This window comes from Sebastes fasciatus, chromosome 3, assembly GCF_043250625.1.
Source record: "Sebastes fasciatus isolate fSebFas1 chromosome 3, fSebFas1.pri, whole genome shotgun sequence".
NCBI lineage: Eukaryota > Metazoa > Chordata > Actinopteri > Perciformes > Sebastidae > Sebastes > Sebastes fasciatus.
This window is the reverse complement of record NC_133797.1, coordinates 21978764-21992189: the sequence shown is the minus strand read 5'-3', so window position 1 is coordinate 21992189 and position 13426 is coordinate 21978764. Positions and strand designations below refer to the sequence as shown.

The 13426-nt window shown below is 40.8% G+C and overlaps 1 protein-coding gene across 2 annotated transcripts in view; it reads left to right on the top strand.

Annotated features, from left to right (window-relative positions):
* Positions 1-13426, top strand: part of LOC141764398 (protein kinase C beta type) — a 37430-nt gene that overhangs the window by 20659 nt on the left and 3345 nt on the right. Inside the window, exons 5-17 of one of the 2 annotated variants that reach the window (XM_074629622.1) lie at positions 2597-2725; positions 3148-3304; positions 3660-3794; positions 4620-4716; positions 4841-4984; positions 5101-5274; positions 5380-5471; positions 6460-6522; positions 6619-6757; positions 6855-6935; positions 7019-7126; positions 8476-8616; positions 9065-11590. In XM_074629622.1, coding sequence (XP_074485723.1) covers positions 2597-2725; positions 3148-3304; positions 3660-3794; positions 4620-4716; positions 4841-4984; positions 5101-5274; positions 5380-5471; positions 6460-6522; positions 6619-6757; positions 6855-6935; positions 7019-7126; positions 8476-8616; positions 9065-9217 — 1613 coding nt within the window. In that variant the 3' untranslated portion in view covers positions 9218-11590. Of the gene's footprint in view, positions 1-2596; positions 2726-3147; positions 3305-3659; positions 3795-4619; positions 4717-4840; positions 4985-5100; positions 5275-5379; positions 5472-6459; positions 6523-6618; positions 6758-6854; positions 6936-7018; positions 7127-8475; positions 8617-9064; positions 11591-13426 lie in introns of those variants that run through there. The other variant, XM_074629623.1, reaches the window with a different exon arrangement.

Here is a 13426-nt window from a genome sequence, read left to right as displayed (position 1 = left end):
TGTCCGCAAAAAAGAAAAAGAAAATAGGTTGGCGTTAAAATGTGCTGAAAATACTATTCACAAAGGGGTTATTTGGTTATATATTAAACCACGGAAACAAATGAGATTTGACTAGGAGCTCTGTGTATCTTGCAAATTTTGTTTATATTAACAAATTAGTTTGTTTTTTTAGCATAGTCACAAAATAACGCAAAAGCACCCAGACATGTTTCTGAAATCAACTTGCTGTGGTTGAATTAACTTTCTCAATATTCTTCAGGTTCTTAAGACATTTTTTGATATAAACATCACTGATTAGGGATAAGAAATGTCTGGTTATGATCTCATGATTTGGCTAAATTTCAACTTTGAAAACAAAAACAGAGACATGAGTTGCAAAGCAGTAACGACCCGATCCCTCTGTGAAGCACGGATATTTCATATTTTAAGTTTCTGAGTTGTAGGAAGCCACAGTCGTCACGCAGACTTAAGTTGACGATCACTACAAACATATTAGTGATACATCAAAAGAAAACGTAATCCGTCTCACCTGTCCCTCAAAACTCAAATCACTAATCTGACTCAGATCAAATCTTCCTGTCTGCTGGGTTCATCCTGGAGGGACCTAAAACAGTGTCACAAGGCTCTTAATACACAAGCAGGGGATCTATATATTTTAAATTTGCTACCATGATGAGATGAGATGTGTTGTTCTGCCACATCAAACACTTGTTTGTTTCTGGGTCATCCCTCTATAAAGTTTTAATGTTCAGTGGAGCCAGATAGAAATATAAAAGTTACGTAAATGAATGACGTGTTTAGCGGACTGCCTGATGGAGATATTAGATGAAATTAATCAAAAGAAGTTATCAAAAGAAAGGTCATTATCATGGGATGGAAAACAGAAAAGATTACCTCCTCACTCTCCACCTCCCAGTGAGTGGAGTAAAATGTGGAGCTTTGTACATCAGAGCAGTCTGACATCCAGTGGACAGACTGAGGAACTACTTTTTTTATTTTTATCAATGCTCACCATTAAGAAATGCACTATTATCTGCTTTTTTCTGTTTGCCTGTGTAGCTGTACTCAATGCAAATTCATCTCAAACAATCTAAAATGTAAGTAAAATTGTGTTTATCATGCAGGGAGGGTCTACTGAAAAGATGCTATTGAGTTGCATTATGGGAAGTGTCGGATCCGGTATTTTTTGGGACTTAAAGTCCAGATGTTTCGTCCTCTGCTGCTTCGTTTTTGACCAAATCTTTTTCAATCTCTCTCTTATGAGTCCCCCGACTAGGGTTGTAACAGTACATGTACATTTGCTGATCTACTGTACTGAAAAAACTGACATAATTGAGTGTGTGAGTTAAAGATACAGACAGGAGCAGTCTGGCTGCTCTGTCGCGGACCCTCAGTATGTGTTCATTGTTAATATTCATAGGACATTATTTTAAAAGCTCACAGCTGACGTTATTTTTCATTTAGTAGTTAATTTAACATGCTATAGTGCAGCTAACAGAGATGGTTATTGTACCATGAAAACTTCATACCGTTACAACCCTACCCCTGAACCAACGCTGAAGAGCCTTTAATCTGATGATAAAGTACTGAAAGCATTGTGATAAGGAGTTGAGGGTAGGGATGTCGCGATATACCTGCACTGACGAGAACAGAGATATTTAAAAAATGAAATATTGATATCATGTTAGTAATACACATATGATAATATTGTACTTTTGTACAGATATGGTTAAAGACTCTCCCTCCACCTCCCTACATCTGTATTTTAAGTGTAATTCATTTGTGAAAAAGAGACGAAACGCACAATGAACAAAGTTAAAGATGAATTTGACTGATAGCAAATTTTCCATAGCGGTGGTTCGCCAAAGATAAGAAGGGGTGCACCAGGTGTCTGCTCTGAGGTTGTCAAAATTAGATATGCTCATGTATTACTAAAATCATAATAACACACTTACTGGATAAATTATACAAAAGTCTGTATAGAAAACTATCTAAAAAGATATATTTAGCAAAATCTAATGAAATATTCTGCTTCAATCCATAGTTGTTGGCGTTTAGCCTTTCAAAAACCAAATTTTCACTGCGGTCTGAAAAGCTATTTGCTCTCCCACTTAATGCTATTATAGTAAATTAATTAAATCGTTACAAAAAAAAGAGATCATATTATTTATCTACCTTCTCTTGGCAAATTCGTCAAGACGTCATCACTTTATTTATGTTGACGAAACTGAAGAGTTCGAATCATTCAAGAAAGTTGATTTAATTAAAAAAACAACTAACTCATTTAATACACTGAATCACTTCAATGTTCTTCAAATTGATGATTGCGTTCAAGGATTCGTAATTTTTTTGTTTTTAAATGATTCAGCGGGGGGCTCAGCTTTTCTTAGATACAAGTAGAAGGGTTTAGGTTACAAGGAAAATAGGTTGGGAACCACTGTTAGGTATCGCGATAATATCGTTATCGTGAATACTTTTGGCCGTGATATTTTGACAGCCCTAGTTGAGGGTTTAAGGATCAAGGGTACATTGTATTTTGTGATTTTGAGCTGTATAAACTAAATTAACTTGTGTGTTTTTGTGCGTCTGTGTTCAGACTGTATGATGAACATCCACAAGCGGTGCGTGGCCAACGTCCCGAGCCTGTGTGGGACAGATCACACTGAGAGGAGAGGGCGCATCCACATCTCTGCCCAGATCGCTGACGACACTCTCACCGTCACCAGTGAGTGCACTCACTTCAATACAAACACACACACACACACACACACACACACACACACACACACACACACACACACACACACTGAGCGCCTCTCAAAGCTCTCTATCAGCCTATAGGACTAAAACTGGAAAGTCCATTAGTCGATCAATGAGCCAACGATTGACCCACATCGCCACTGGAACATGCATCCACGTGCAGAGCTCTGTCTCTCTCAGACAGCTGTGGATTGATTATGGAACAGAAACTAAACTGTCGTTAAGTGTTGTCAAATGTAGCCAGAGTTATTTAGGGCAGGACTTACAGGTTCGCGTCCTGCTGTCCTCCGGAAAGGACAAATCCCAGAATAAACAGTCTAAAAGTGTGCATCATCTTGGCATGTTTTCTTCTTCTTTTGTAATCATGTCCTCCTCGACCTCTCGCAGTCAAAGAGGCGAGGAACCTGGTGCCCATGGACCCCAACGGCCTATCAGACCCCTACGTCAAGCTCAAGCTGATCCCAGATCCCAAGAGTGAGAGCAAGCAGAAGACCAAGACCATCAAATGTTGCCTCAACCCCACCTGGAACGAGTCCTTCACTTTGTGAGTCTTTATCTCAGATGAGGCTTCAACAAACTTATTTTTGTCATTGTTGGAAAATGCACTTGTTTGGTTTCAAGTTTTTGGCCCAATTTTTAGTCACAAAAAGCACAAAGCTAACTGGAGCTCCTGCAAGTGACCCTGTCCCCATTATTTTTCCTGCTCTGGCTTGTTGTTTATTCAAGCTATTCTGGGTTGCTGTGTGACTGCTAGACGAGGCACAGGCATGAAAAACTGTCACCTGCTGAGGTGTTTACCAGTTTAAATAAAGAGAGATGTGATGAATGTGACTTTGAAATCAAATTGTTTTACCTATTTTAAGAACACCCTTCATCTGACTCTGTTTCTCATTTCTTAGCAACCTAAAAGAAACCGACAAGGACCGCCGTCTGTCGTTGGAGATCTGGGACTGGGATTTGACCAGCAGGAACGACTTCATGGGATCCCTGTCCTTTGGGATCTCGGAGCTACTGAAACTAGGGATAGATGGATGGTGAGACGTCAACATATGGTGGATAATTGGGAAAATGACACAGGTGTAGACAGTAGAGGTGGGGGAAAAAATCGATACAGCATAGTATCGCGATATTTTGCATGGCAATATTGTATCGAAACACAGACATCAAATATCAATCTTTTATTATATAAACTACCTCTTAACAATCCGCCGGCAGGCCCAGCTGCTATTCTGTCTTTCAGAGGTTGTAGCGAGCTCAATTTTCAAGCTAGAGTGGTATCATATTAAGCTGGAAAACCGAAGGAGCTTGTCAAGAAGAACGCTAAATAAGCTACAAAGTTACGCAAAACGAAGAAAAACTGGCATGGCCATTTTCAAAGCTGTCCCTTGACCTCTGACCTCAACATATGTGAATGAAAACTAGGGCTACAGTTGAAAAGTAATTTGCTTAGGAAGGTTCCTAACAGAGTGAAATGACCCGGAAGTACCTCAGTAGCAGCCATGATAAGAGCTGTTTGAATTCTCTAAATGCAAAGGAAAGGTGCATCAATGCTTCCTTTATTATCTCCTTTAGCATAGGATACACTGGACCATCCTTTACCGAAGGAAAGGAGATAATGCCGCCCCACAATTCCTTGCGGCCGCAACTTTTAAAGCGTTGCACCATTCGGCCGTTCATGAAAACAAACGATATGCTTATCTTGCATATTATTTTTTATACAGTCATATACCTCTGGTGATTCCCACCCCCAGTAGACATAAATAACAAAGGCAGAGGGAGCAGGGGTGTGAATATTTAAGGGCTTTATTGTCATAGTCTGGTGATAATCCTGTATTTAATGTTTTTATTCCGGGGTCTAGGTTTAAGATGCTGTCCCAGGAGGAAGGAGAATACTTTAATGTTCCCGTTCAGGCAGAGGGAGAAGAAGGTAACGAGGAACTACGACAAAAGTTTGAGGTGAGACGCACAGAAACAGAGACACAAAATGACAACGGGTTTAATTTGTACCATCCTTGTTTTTTAGTTTTTTTTTATATGAGGCTATGTCTTCTCATAATCTTCTTCTTCCTTCTCTCTCCAGAGGGCGAGGGTGGGTCCAGGGAAGCCCACAGACTCCTCTTCCTCCTCCTCGGTGTGCAAGTATGACAGCAATGGCAATCAGGACCGGGTCAAGCTCTCGGACTTCAACTTCATCATGGTTTTGGGCAAGGGCAGCTTTGGCAAGGTGATGCACATTAGTAGTGTTTTTTTAATGGTGAGAAATGGTAGCCAGCAGCTGGTAAACATAATTAAATCACTGTGAAGCTCATTATTTATTTCCCTTTTGTTGACTCCCTTCAGGTGATGCTGGCTGAGAGGAAGGGCACCGATGAGTTGTACGCCGTCAAAATCCTGAAGAAAGACGTGGTGATCCAGGACGACGATGTGGAGTGCACCATGGTGGAGAAGAGAGTCCTCGCTCTGGCTGGGAAACCACCTTTCCTCACTCAGCTGCATTCCTGTTTCCAAACCATGGTACAGTATGGATACACAACATCTTGCATTAATCAGGACGAGCACATGCAGAAACACGATTTATCGCTGATCACTTATTCTCTCCTCTTCTTCTTTGTCTCCTAGGACCGATTGTATTTTGTCATGGAGTATATAAATGGAGGAGACCTTATGTACCAGATCCAACAGGTCGGCAAGTTCAAGGAGCCTCATGCTGTGTGAGTACGCTCTCACATTTTGATTTATGTCCGCCTAGAGAAGAGCGATACAAGGACACAAATATTAAAGGTGCCATAGAATACATTCACAAAATCATGGACCAGTGACACAGGTCTTCACAATAGAAAACACAGTAGGCCTACTCAGTTCTTAGGGATATACGTAGCAGCGTCTCCGACCTGCACCCTCCCATTTTAAATCCAACGTGGTAAACTCTACACATACAGTAAAGTATGGAAACACTTTGGGTTTCACACTTTGCAGGAAAAGCAGAGCTAGACATCACTGCTAAAGCTGCACGCTAACTCTGTCATGGACAGGAAACGTTATCGTATTGCTGTAACGTGCGGTCAAGCCAGCCACCACTCTTATCTCCGTGGTTAAATCAGCCGACGCTACAACTGTAGAGCACCCATACACTGACATTTATGTTAAATACATTCAGAAGTATAAAACATGAAATGTCAGTTTATAAATTAAAAAGAAAATACCATTAATTTATGATTTAAGTGTCTTTATTCTTTGATTTTTTGGGTTGATGGAATTTTTTTTATAAATAATGCCTGACAATGACTGATATATCTGACTTCAGGACATCCCTAACTATATACATGCTGAAACTTTTTTACTGCATCAATATAGATATTTTCCAAATGAAATGTCCCTAGAAGTGTATGATATAACTTTTTCCCATCGTCTGTTGTTAAAAAAGTTAACAAAAATCACAATAAATCATAATATCGAATTGCAGTATTTGTAGAATCGCACTACTTTAAATCACAATACATATCGAATTGGCACCCAACTATCATGATAGTATCACATCAGGAGATAGGTGTATCGTCCCAGCCCTAGTGCCAAATATGAAAACTAGTAGTCTGCACCTATAACCCAGCTCTAAGATGGTATTTAGGAGCGGTTACTGTGTATCCACTTCAATACAGACACACACATATGGCTAGAAACTGGTGTCTGTCTGTATTTTAGGTTCTATGCTGCAGAGATCGCCATTGGACTCTTCTTCCTTCACTCCAAAGGCATCGTGTATCGGTGAGTCAGTTTGTGAATCCGCTGCAGTCTTCATGTGCAGGTTACAATCATTTCAGAATACAGGTGTGAATGAATACCTGTGTGTTTTGTTTTCAGGGATCTGAAGCTGGACAACGTGATGCTGGACGCTGAAGGCCATATAAAGATAGCCGACTTCGGCATGTGCAAAGAGAACATGTACGATGGGATTACCACAAAGACTTTTTGTGGGACACCAGACTACATCGCTCCAGAGGTGTGTTTACGTGTTGAGAGGTAGTTGATTGGTGCTTTTTTAAATACATTTTCTAACTCCTGAGTAAGACTCACGACTCCACCGTTGTGTCTTACAGATAATAGCTTATCAGCCTTATGGGAAGTCTGTGGACTGGTGGGCCTTTGGAGTACTGCTCTATGAAATGCTTGCTGGACAGGTTTGTGTAGCATTCTTTATTATTTTTTTTATCGGGAAATATTTTGACAAGACAAATGATGAAGTATATTTGTGCCCATCCAGCCGCCTTTTGACGGGGAAGATGAAGATGAGCTGTTCCAGTCGATCATGGAGCATCACGTCTCTTACCCTAAATCCATGTCCAAAGAAGCTGTTGCTATCTGCAAGGGGGTGAGGATGCATGCACAAATACACATAGAGACTCCGTCTTAATGTGGCCCTTAAACCCGCTCCATATCCACTCTGAACACTGGAGAGAACGCCACGTTAAGGGCTCTTCGTTTATAGTGAAAGTGCGTAAGAATAACTCCCAACAGTGCAGCTACACCAGAGCTGACTTATCATTCTCCACTGTCCCTAATAAGAGGTGCGAGTACCTGATAATGGAGAAAACATCTAATGAGTTCCATCTTGCTACTTGGTTAACATTTTGGTAAAGCACGTAAACCTGTTGGTACGCTTTCTTAACGCTGCCTTTTCATGGTGGGTTTAAAATCCCAGAATGTACTGAGTAAAGTTAAATAAAAGATCCGTCATTTAAAGAATGCATCATCTTTTTGATAACCCATGCTGATTGTTTAGGTGATTTTATACATTTACAGTTAGACAGTTCATAATATCATGGTGTCCTTGTGGTGGATGTATTTAAAATGCTGACCACGTCATCGCAATGTTCCCGGTTTGATTCTGGCCCAGAGTCTTTTGTTGCAGGTCCTTCTCTGCTATCTGATAATGGGGGAAAATGCCCTCAAATATACTTTTAAAAAATAGTACATGATATACAGTAACTCAACAGCTGAAAGGCGTCTGTCAGTATCCATGGTGATGGATGTTACGGCTGGACGATATGACCATGACCATCAGATTTACTTCAAATATACTTTAAGGCCGTGATCAAACTGAGATGCGGTGCTAGAAATGCGTCGCCCGCAAAACCATTGTTTACCAATGGTACAGCGCGCCTGCTGTGCGATCCTCTCTGCGTGCATAAAAGTTAAAATATTCTCTTTTCAGCGTCAGGCCTGTAGTCACACCGCTCGTCAAGGCTACTGCCTTTGAAAGAGAGAGAGAGAGAGAGAGAGAGAGAGAGAGACCCCATTTTCCGTTAATCACATTTGATGGCCCGGTTAAGCACACAGCCCCGCTCCACAGGCTCCATCAGCTGTTTTGCCCAACGCCTTTTGCCAAGGGGTGTTTTTGAAGCAGCCGCACCCATAGCGACATGTCTCGATGAGATCAGCCCCTAATGCATGCATGTTCTGATATGTTTGTACTGTTTGTACTGCAGTAGGACCAGTTAAAAGGGTTTATTGTCCAGGCCTAACAGAGTTTACCTGCTTCCTTACCCCGTCCCCTTAATACGGCTTCATGCAGAGTGACAACCTGTATTGTATTATTGGACACAGTATACACATACACACACACAAACACACACACACACACACACACACACACACACACACACATACTGTATGTTCAAACCTTTCTCACCTTGTATGTTTGTGTGTGTGTGATTTTAGCTGATGACGAAGCACCCAGGTAAGCGTCTGGGCTGTGGTCCAGAGGGGGAGAGAGACATCAAGGAGCACGCCTTCTTCCGTTATATAGACTGGGAAAAACTGGAGAATAAAGAGGTCCAGCCGCCTTTCAAACCTAAAGCTGTGAGTATATTACACACATTTACTCTCTTCAGCTGTTGAATATTACCTGAACGTCATTACCTTAGAGATGAGTCACAGTAAGGAAGGAAATAACGTACTTAGTCAAGGTAAGTTATAGATTAGATCGCTCATCCCCCCCCCTTAACCCAACCATCACTTTCCATTGGTCACTACTCTGACAAATGCTGAGCTGAGATTTGTGAGTGTAGTCACCAATGATGAAGCTGAGATGTCACTGGCTCACATGCGGACCAATGGAAATCCACAGTTTCGGCTGTGAGTGATTTGATTGGTTGATGCCATGTTTTAGTTGTATTTCTCTTTTTTCTCTTTGTCGTTTGTTGTTGTCCTTTTTTTCCTCACATCTCTCATGAAACTCACTCCATCCCCTCCCTCCCCTCCCTCCCCCATCTCTCTCTCCACCTCTCTCCTCTCCTCCTCACGGCAGTGTGGGCGTGATGCTGAGAACTTTGATCGCTTTTTCACGCGCCACCCCCCCGAGCTGACCCCCCCAGATCAGGAGCTTATAGCCAACCTGGACCAGGACGAATTCCAAGGCTTCTCATTTGTTAACCCTGAGTACCCTCACACAACTCACTGACCACGCCACATATCACCGGGCTGCACTAGTAATCCCCCTCACCTCGGAAACATGCATTGAAAACAAACAAGCAAACAAAAATCACTATGATGTCATATCCAGGATGCATTGGGCAGGGTGAGACGTTAAAGGAATAGCTCAACATTTTGGGAAATATGCTTTTTCTTTCTGAGACTCATATGAGAAGGTTGAGATCAATCTCATGTCTGTGCATAAAAGTAAGGAGCTGGAGCCAGAAGGCGATTAGCCTAGCTTAGTATAAAGACTGGAGGCAAGGGGAAGTAAAAGAATATCCCTACTAGCACCTCCGACATCAAAGAACTAGCGGCGATGAAGGCCGTGACAACTTGTGACAACACCGGTGTTGCCGATTACACCGGACATTTTACAAGAAAAGACGACCCTCAATATGTGTAGAGTGCTTACTTTCATCCTTAACGTCGGATGGTTGTGTGTCTGGCCTCTCCGGTCGAGCTTACGCTTTGGGGCCGCAGGTTTCCACCTGGAGCCGCCGCGCACACTGGCTGTGAGCGCTCTGTCCTCCTCACGGCGATTGCCCTCATTAACGTTATAGTTCCCTGATAGCATTGGGTTTACATCTGAAATATTGCCAAATTAGCGCTTTTGCTTTTCACTTTGACACCAAATCCCCCGCCATCGTCTTGTCTGTCAACTCTCTCTCGTCCCGCGTGTGAAATCTGACTCCTGCTACTCTGAGCTGAGACTCCGTACGGAGCAGACACTTCCACTTTCAGTTTATAATTTTAGCGTCCGTCTTCCGACTCTGTATTGATAAGACGCTTAGTATTTCACAAATTAGAGGTTTTTATTTGATGAACGTGGGCGCTGCCTGCGAAAATGAACTAAATGGGTTTTATTTCTATAAAAAAAAAAAGCAAAATGACCGGAGGCGATGGGCAAGTATTGTAATCGTTGTATACCTGAACAACGCGTAACACCACTGACTGGCAAGCCTACTCCGGGCTCCAGCTCTGTATCTCAAGTATCTCAAGCACAGACATGAGTGATATCAATCCTCTCGTCTAACTCTCAGAAAGAAATTAAACAAGCATATTTTCCCCCAAAAATTCTCTAAATAACGTTCAGATGGAAATGCAAGACGGGTGCTGAAAGGCTAACAATCAGGAGAAATAATCAGATATTTATGTGTCAAGTTGCCAGTAGGAGACTAGTCTTGTTTCCAGCAGTGACACTGTTTTCAGTTTACTAGTCATGTGACACTCTCATATCAGCTCTACTGGCTGTATTTCTATCTTTAGTGCAGAAGTTTGCTCCTGAATGCCGCCCCGGCTGCTCACACCAGACAGGTTCATGAAGGGGTCCGACCTCGGGGTCGACCTGAACCTGCTCTGTCTCCGTGTCACCCTCCCTGTGATTGCATATTGACGACTATCAGTAATATTGATGAGTGTACTACGACCACATATTTGGTAATATTCATACAGTGTAAGTGAAAAAACTGACCAATTGCTTTGCTATGATTGTTTTGAGTACTAATCAGTTTCCCAATGTTGACTTTATTTTGTCTATAGGACCAAATACTTCTACACTTTCTGTTCAGTCAGTGTCGTGGTGAGCTTCACATTTTGGCTGATTTAAATTTTTAACCATTCAGAGGAGAGAAGTCTTTATACATGCAGTCAGCAAAAGTGTAAGTCTGCGTCATGTTTAGGGATTTTTAACTGAAATCTCATTACTTTTCTTCTGATTCATTACTGAAAAACATCACACTGTGTTTTTAATGACATATCTCTTAGCTTGTAAACAACATTTTTTTGGAGAATTTCACATATGAAGAGTCTTGTGAAGCTGGTAGTTTGTTAGGATGTCCAAAAGTGCCAAAATAGAGTTCAGAATCCCGAGGATGTGGAAACATATTGTCCTCAACAACTGTGACGAAGGGCAGCCATCTTGTGCCATTTTGCTGTATATGTATAATTATTAGAAATATGCATTATAGCTTATCTGTTCTCCAACAAGACAATACCCTCAGACAGTCATTTTTCATATATGAAATGAATGAAGCGTGTGTTTCATTGTGAGGCAGGTCGTATTATCTTTTTGTAACTGTGTAACGATGCAGGGTCGCAACGTGTCAAATCTTGTTCTTTGAGCTCGTATCAAAAAAGGGAAGCAAGGTGGAAAAAGCGAGCGTCTGTCGTGATGATGGTAATGGTGTTGAATCAATGGTGACATAACGAGATGGAGAAAAAGATAAATATATATATGGAGTTGTATATCAGAGAGATATTTGGATAAATTGTTCTGGATGAGAGAGATGTTTCTGTGGATTGTGTAATTGTCCTGTATGACTGGAAACTGATAATATACTCACTGGTGCCTACCAGACTACTTCTGCTGTGTCTGCCTTGTTACTGCTGCTGCACCCAAAATGGTAAAGAACATGTGTTTATTTGGTTGGTTAGAGTCAAGAGATGAAAAAGGTTATGACACGCTATGTCTTGTTTGTACAAAAAAACTAATCGTAAAAACGACAATTTTCAATTAAACTGACTTCTGAGAATATTTTGGTATCATCAGGTACCCGGATCATTACAACACATTCTCATCCCAACTCATCACATACTGCCACTTTGTCATGCCCCTTGGTGTCACTTTAGGTTTAAGCAACAAAACTGCTGCAGTCTAGGAAAAAACGACATGGTTGAGCTTAAAACTACTACGTTTTTTACAGTTAAAATGAGACTAAACGTTGTGAATACACAACACGAAAGATCAGCTGATTGTAATGTGAAAGTGAAACTTAACGCACTGGACATGAACAGCGCTCTCCTGGATGAAAGCCTCGTGTTTGTTGGACCCATCCACCTCCCATCCTTCCCACCTTGTGTGTCTCTTTTCGTTCCTGTACGTTAATTGTTGCCGTGGATGGGTTTACATTGTAGTTAATGGAAAGTCCGGTGCGTCTCATACTGGTGTTAAAGGGTGCGTTGTGTGTTGGTATCTAACACTGACAAGGTGTTGGTATTTGACGCCCTGGGAATGAGAACGGGCTGGTCATTATAGTCTCAGGTCAGCAAGTGTTCTGCTTTTATACTTTTGTACGATTACTATTATGACAATGATTACTTTGTGAGCACAGAAAAAAAACTACAGCTCCTATGAAGATTTTGCAGCGCGAGTACTTAATGTCATCTTAACTTGGTTTCTTCCATATCGATAAAAGTCACCAAAGCTGTTGTTATACGGTGTTCGGACACGTCTGAACAAACTAGAGTCACTCGACTCGCTCATGGACTCACCTCTTTTGTCGAGCCATGATGTTTTTATCCTGCCAAGGTTTAGGGCTTATGGGAAATGGAGTTTGTGAAAGGCTGAAATACAAAAACATTAGTAGAGCTGCAATGATTAATCGATTAGTTGACAACCATTTAATTAATCACCAAATATTTTGATAATCGATTTAAGTCATTTTTTTTTAAAATAAAGTAAAAATTCTCTGATTCCAGCTTCTTAAATGTGAATATTTTCTGGTTTCTTTACTCCTCTATGACAGTAAACTGAATATCTTTGAGTTGTGGACAAAACAAGACATTTGAGGACAACGTCTTGGGCTTTGATCGACATTTTTCGCAATTTTCTGACATTTTATAGATCAAACAACTAATTAATTAATCAAGAAAATAATCAACAGATTAATTGACGATGAAAATAATTCCTAGTTGCAGCCCTAAATATTAGATAAATAATATTAGATAGCTTTTCAAAAATCTACAATCCTTATCTAAACATATGAAACGAGCCTCATGACATGTTGTTGGGTGAGACTCGATGTTTAGTTATTAGTGTAGTTACAAATGTTAATGGGATTTTGAATGAGGTTTTGTTCCTACTGGAACAGAACCTGGAAGTTCTGGTTTCACTTTGGCGCTCTATAGAGTCTTTGCTATTTTGACACAGTTTGGAAAAATCATCTTTATTCATATAATACACCAACAAGAATCTTTGATGATGTGTACAGCCCCAAAAACAATAAGAATGTAATGTGGAGTTCCTCTTTTACGAATGACTGATAACACAGTGTAACATAGCTGAAGTCACATTTAATGATATTTTATTTAATGAGTTTATTAACTGTTTATAAACATGTACAAACTATTCACAGGCGGGTTTAAAACTATAAATGTGTTCAAAACTTTAGCTTCAAGGTTTCATTCTTGACTAAAA